The 6328-nt window shown below is 35.7% G+C and overlaps 1 protein-coding gene across 1 annotated transcript in view; it reads right to left on the bottom strand.

Annotated features, from left to right (window-relative positions):
- LOC110020061 overlaps window positions 1-6328 on the bottom strand; it is a 45187-nt gene that overhangs the window by 18494 nt on the left and 20365 nt on the right. Inside the window, exon 4 of the mRNA XM_020718035.1 lies at window positions 4228-4325. Within this exon, the coding sequence (XP_020573694.1) occupies window positions 4228-4325 (98 nt within the window). The remainder of the gene's footprint in view (window positions 1-4227; window positions 4326-6328) is intronic.

Below are 6328 nucleotides of genomic sequence, written 5' to 3'. Positions count from 1 at the left end.
TTTCGAATTTCTAATGGTGGGGGTACCTTTTCTAATTTTCTAAGACTAGTCAATAGGAAAGTCCTATGGCTAGACCTAGGCTACTAAAGAAGTTTTCTAGACCTCAACCAAAAGTGAGGTCAACAATGCATAAAATGAGGGAGATCAGGAAAATTTTGAAGAAAAGAAAGAGGTGGAAGAACTTCATGAGGATGAAGAAGAACCCCTTATTTGTGTCTAAGAAAAATAATTGATTACTCCTCGTCAACCAATCTATTCACAACGTCATGCAATCTTTCGAACCAAGTGTATGATTAATGGAAAAGTGTGTGATCTACTTGTTGATGGTGGATACACTGAAAATATCATCTCTAACTTTGTGGTACAGGCTCTCAATCTCAAAACTAGTAAGCATCATAAATCATACAAGATTAGTTGGGTGAAACGAGGTATTGATGTCTTAGTAACGGATATTTATCATGTCACATTCTCCATTGGGAAATATGTTGTTTGTGAGGTACTTTGTGATGTTTAGACATGGATGTTTGTTATTTAATTATCGGTCGACCTTGGTAGTTCCATATAGGAGCACTAAATGAATGTCGTCCTAATGTCTGCTCTTTTGAATGAAAGGGAAAGATACTTTAGGTACTTTCAACACAACATTTTACATACTACCAACAACCATGAAAAACCGAAAAGATGTGCAATTTCTAGACTAACGACTTAAATTCCTTAAAAGAATCAGCTATTTTTTTAGCTCTTATAGTGAACGAAAGTAACAGGGAGTCAACGATAGCAAAGCCAAAGAATTATAAGATTTACTTGAGTAATTCAAGGATAGGGCCCACTGAATTACCGTCCATGTTGCCACTTATACGTCCCATTCAACATTAGATTAACCTTGTTTCAAATGCCTCTCTGCCCAACCTCCCACATTACACAATGAGTTCAAAAGAACATCAGATTTTACAAGGTATAGTCAATGAATTGTTAGAAAAACAATTCATTCAGCACAGTATGGGCCCTTTGCAATATTCCAGTATTATTGGCGCCAAAGAAAGATGGTCAATTACGAATGTGTGTGGATAGCAATGCAATTAATAAAATCACTGTCCAATATCACTTTCTGATTATTACTTAGAAGATATGTTAGATGAACTATCTGGCGGTACAATATTTTCCCAGTTGGGTCTTCGTTGCAGATATCACCAAATTCGCATTAGGTTGGGAGATGAATGGAAGACCACCTTCAAAAGTCATGAGAGCCTTTAAGAGTGGAATGTGATGTCGTTTGGGTTATGCAATGCACCTAGCACTTTTATGAGGCTCATCAACGAGATACTCAAGCTATTTTTAAATGTTTTATGTGTCATTTACTTTCATGAAATATCAGCATATAGCAAATCTTTTGAAGAGAACATGCAACACATTTATTCAATCTTTATGGTTCTTCGGTCTCATAAAATTTACCTCATTACATCAAAGAATGAATTTGCTTTACCGAGTGTTCATTATTTGAGCTATGTGATTTCAGCAAAAGGGGTACAAATGGGCTCCAAAAAGGTTTCATCCATTAAAGATTGGCCAATTTTGTCATCTCTATCTGAGGTGCGCTATTTTCATGATTTGGCAAAATTTTATCGTTGTTTTATTAAAGGTTTCAGTAGTATTCTCGCACCAATTATTGATTGCTTGAAAAATAAAACATTTCATTAGTGAGGTGAACAACAACACAGTTTTGGAACTATTAAGACAGCTTTAATAACAGCTCCAGTTTTGGCCTTACCGAACTTTGACGAACCATTTCATGTGGATGTTGATGCTTCTTCTATTGGCATTGGAGCTGTTATTTCTAAAGAATGGCGGCCCATTGCATTTTTAGTGAAAAACTAAGACCAGCAAGGCAAAAGTGGCCATCCTACGAACACAAATTGTATGTAGTGGTTCATGTCTTAAAACAATGGGAAAATTATCCTCTACATCAGGATTTTCTTTTATGCATTGACCATCAATCTTTACAATACCTCAATTCTCAAAAATCATTGAGTAGGATCCGCACTCGTTGGGTTTTATTCTTGCAAAAGTTTAGTTTGGTGATTAAAAACAAAGCCGATTTACAAAACAAGGTTGTTGATACTCTCAGTCGAAAGTTAGCACTTCTGACAACCTTAAAAACACAAATTACAGGTTTGGAATCTTTGCAAGAACTATACAGTGACGATGCTGATTTTTCTGATCCATGTAATAAATGCCACTCTTCTAAATTGAATGGAGAATATTCCATTCTCCATGGCTATCTCTTTTGAGGTAACCAGTTATGTATTATGAATACCTCTTTATGCTTGCAATTGTATAAGGAAGTGCAGGCTGGCAGTATAGGAGGCCGTGTAGGGTGCAAAAAGACTTTGGCTTTGTTGTAGTCCATGCTTTTTTGGTAGCACTGACGACGTGACGTTATACGCAATGTTGAAAAGTGTCATATATGTCAAACTTACAAAGAGACATCTCAAAATACAAGATTAATTTACCATTATCGGTCCTGAATTCCATATGGGAAGATGAAAGTATGGACTTTGTTTTGGGTTTATTGCGAAATAAACGAGATATTGATTCTATTATGGTAGTAGTGGACAGATTCTCAAAAATGCACATTTCATTGCTTACAAGAAGACTTCTAACATGCTTCACATCGCTCAGTTATTCTTCCATGAAATAGTGTCTTCTTGAGCTATCTCGTAGCATTACTTTGAATAGAGATGTAAAATTTATTAGTCTCTGGCATGAATTATGGAAAAGGTTACAAAACGAATTCCGATTAAGCTTCGTATCACCCACAAATGGGTGGACAGACCGGGGTGGTAACCCGCACTGTAGGAAATATGTTGCATTGCTTTGCTCAAGCTCATCCAAAACAGTGGAACAAATTCATTGGTCAAGAAGAATTTGCATATAATTTCATGCAAAATAACTCCAAAAGTAAGTATCATTTTACTATAGTTTATATTAAGCCACCAAACCATACTTTTGATCTCGCAGTTCTATCAACGTGCAAGAACATTCTTGTTGGCGAAATGGCTACAATGCTAAAATTTTAGAAGATGTACATTCCAAATTGCTAGAATTAAACAGTAAGTATAAACAAGAGGCAAATCTTCATAAAAGATGAGGCTTTTGATCCAAGTGATCTGGTTATGGTGCGTCTCAGCAAATAATGCTTCGTGCCTTGCACATATTCCAAATTAAGTCCCTAAAAATTTGGACGATTTCCTGCGACTACATGAATTAATGACAATGCTTATTTCATAGCCTTGTCGTCGGACATGAACCCCTCGTCAACATTCAATGGGTCTGACATCTACACTTATCACCCACCTGATGAAGTTACAACCCAATTGACAACCAGTTTGGATCCTTTTGAAATAGGGGAAGAGTGATGTGGAAACATCTTAGCTCATGCGAGTCTACAAAATATTTACCTTTATTTTTTTGTTATTACTTTTCCATTTATATTTGGAAGTATTTTCCATATCAAGAATTTACAGATTTATTTTATCCTTAAGACATAATATGCTATACAAGTCGGTATATATAATTGTACAGCGAATATTGATACAAAATTTAGATATTTTGGCTTCTATATAGAATTTATTTTCTCTGTTTTGTTTTCTCCCATTGCAAGTACCTCGCCAGAAATTGTCATACATATAATTCCAACATATTTTTGTAATAAAATTAGTGAGATAAATACCAAAATAAATACAAGAAAGAACATGTAGATTTTACGTGAAAAACTCAGGATCATAAATACCACGAGCAGCGAAAGAGAATTGACCATGTCAAAAAAGAAATTGTAAGTAAAGAGTGTTGGCTAACATAAAACCGAACTAAAGAAAAAGAGAGTTATATTTTGTATAAACAAAATGAAGTATTTATAGATTTTTGCAATACTCCTTTAAGGAATAAGAGGGGCCAATAAAATAAAAGCATATGAATTGTAATTTAAAGACAATTATAAGATTAATGAAACGGTAAAGGCCTTCAATCCATGTGCTCAAAGTTTTTTTCTAGGGTTCCATTATGTGTGTTTATGAGACAAGCAAGACACAAAACTTGGATGACGAACTTAGCAATTTTCAAAATCAAGCAATAACAATATCCAAAGTACTTGAGAAAGGAATGACACAAGATTCTCCATATGAAGACCTTGCAAAAAATGTAGCAAGAATCATCCTGTAGAAAGCTCACCTCTCCTTGATATGAGGATCTAACATCATCTTTACCCTTTATTTCATCTTCCAAGTTACATCTGACCTGAAATTTGACTAATTTTTTGTTGATTGGTACTGATGCAAAAAAAACAGAAATCAATTAAACAATGCATGGATGAATACAACAATATATAAATGAAAAATAAAGAAGCGTTTGGGGCAAATCTTGAAGAGCTTGACACCGAACTACATCCGTTCATAATAATGACACACTAATCTAGAAGCGCACAACAAAACTCCACCGATATTTGTTTTTATTTTATTAACTTCATAATGATTTGGTTGTAGCAGGAGATTGATATTATTCCTTCTAAGAACCCGAATATTAGTATGTAAATAGGAAATAAATCAGTAGCATGCGTAATTCTCCTTATAAATAAATGGCAATTGTTATTACAAAACCTGTTTTGTTACTTGTTGAACACTTCGTGGGAAGTCACTAGCCTTTGCAAAAATGTTGAATCAAGAATAGCTAGCGGCCAAAGTGTTGGATCATGAATAGTTTCATACCACCTAGGTAAGAGCTTGTTAAAGGAGAATAGTAGAAATACAGCAAAATTCTCTCTAAGATTGAAGATGAAATAGGCAAAGTCTGGTATAATTTCTTCTACTCAAGAGGCATAAAGAGAGAAAAGATCTCCTCACCCCATGGATAGTCTCCCCTATGTATAGGTTTGCGTTGGCCCCCCAAAGGTGGATACATAAATGGCTATACCGAAAATGAAAAATACATCAAGATAGGAGTATTTTGTAGTTGTGCATATAGCATTGTTTGACTATGAGGCGAGTTGATGAAGCCGCTCAACTTGTCGAATTTATTGTTGGGTGGGGTCCGGTTCTAACTATTCCTGCCAAAGCTAAGTAAAAAAAAACAAAAAACCGCACTTTTTTTTTACTGCCAACCGTTCCCGCCTCTTACTTTGGAAGAGGCGTGCCTCTTTGCTTTAGTTGGCCCCACCACCACAAATGCAAGCAAAAAAAGAAACCGTGGACTCTTCTTGAATTGCAGGAAGAAAGATTTCTTGTTTTGTAAAAAGATAGCAGGAGTTCTTGTTTACGGAAAAGGCAACATAAGGAGTTCTTGCTTGTGGCTTGCGGCAAAGGCAGAAGAAGTAGTTCTTATTTGCGACAAAGGCAGAAAGAAGAAATTAGTTTTGAAAAGGTGCAAGCAGGCAGAAGAAATCGCAAGGTGTGCTCTCCCCAGTTCTTCTTCTTCTTCTTCTTCTTCGATGTGATCTCCGGTAGAGAGAGAGAGAGGAAGTGAAAAGTTCTTGTAATCTTGTAATCGTCGAGGTGATCGACGACGGTGTACTTTATTCAATTAATAAAATCCTCTACAATTCTGTGGATATAAACAATTTGTCGAACCACGTAAATCTGTGTGTTTTTTTCTGATGTGAATTTTCTCGTTCTATTTTTCACTTCGTCGTAGATCGTTCTATTCTATTTCAATATATCACAATAAATGGTATCAGAGCCAATGGCTGCAGATGAAGTGAATCTTTCAGATATCGAGAAATTTCATAACATTGATTTTGGTTATTGGAGGATACAGATATAGGATTACCTCTAGGGGAAGAAACTTCATCTTCCGTTATTAGGGAAAAGACCTGAAAGGATAGATGAAGCTGAATGAAATCTGTTGGATTGACAGGTTCTGGGGGTTATTCGGTTAAATCTCGATCGAGTTCTGTTGCACACAACATCGTCAAGGAGAGAACAATTACAGATCTTATGACAGTCATGTCAGGTATGTATAAAAAGTCATAGCCGAATAACAAGGTATATCTGATGAAGAAATTATTCATTTGGAAGATGGCGGAAGGTACGTCTGTTGTACAACACCTGAATAATTTTAATATCATCACAAATCAATTATCATTTGTTAAAATTGAATTTGAATATGGAATACATGCACTGATCTTGTTGACTTCATTCTCAAATAGTTGGGAAGCTATGAGGATGGCTGTTGACCTCAATTTTCGTGAGGTCTAGTATTTCTCGTAGGAGTTAGGATCTAGCCTTAGGGGTCTTCCTGCGACTATCTTAGAACCTTAGAAGTGGTGCCCGCCTTGTTT

Source organism: Phalaenopsis equestris, unplaced genomic scaffold, assembly GCF_001263595.1.
Source record: "Phalaenopsis equestris unplaced genomic scaffold, ASM126359v1 Scaffold000090, whole genome shotgun sequence".
NCBI lineage: Eukaryota > Viridiplantae > Streptophyta > Magnoliopsida > Asparagales > Orchidaceae > Phalaenopsis > Phalaenopsis equestris.
This window is presented reverse-complemented; position numbering and strand designations above follow the sequence as displayed.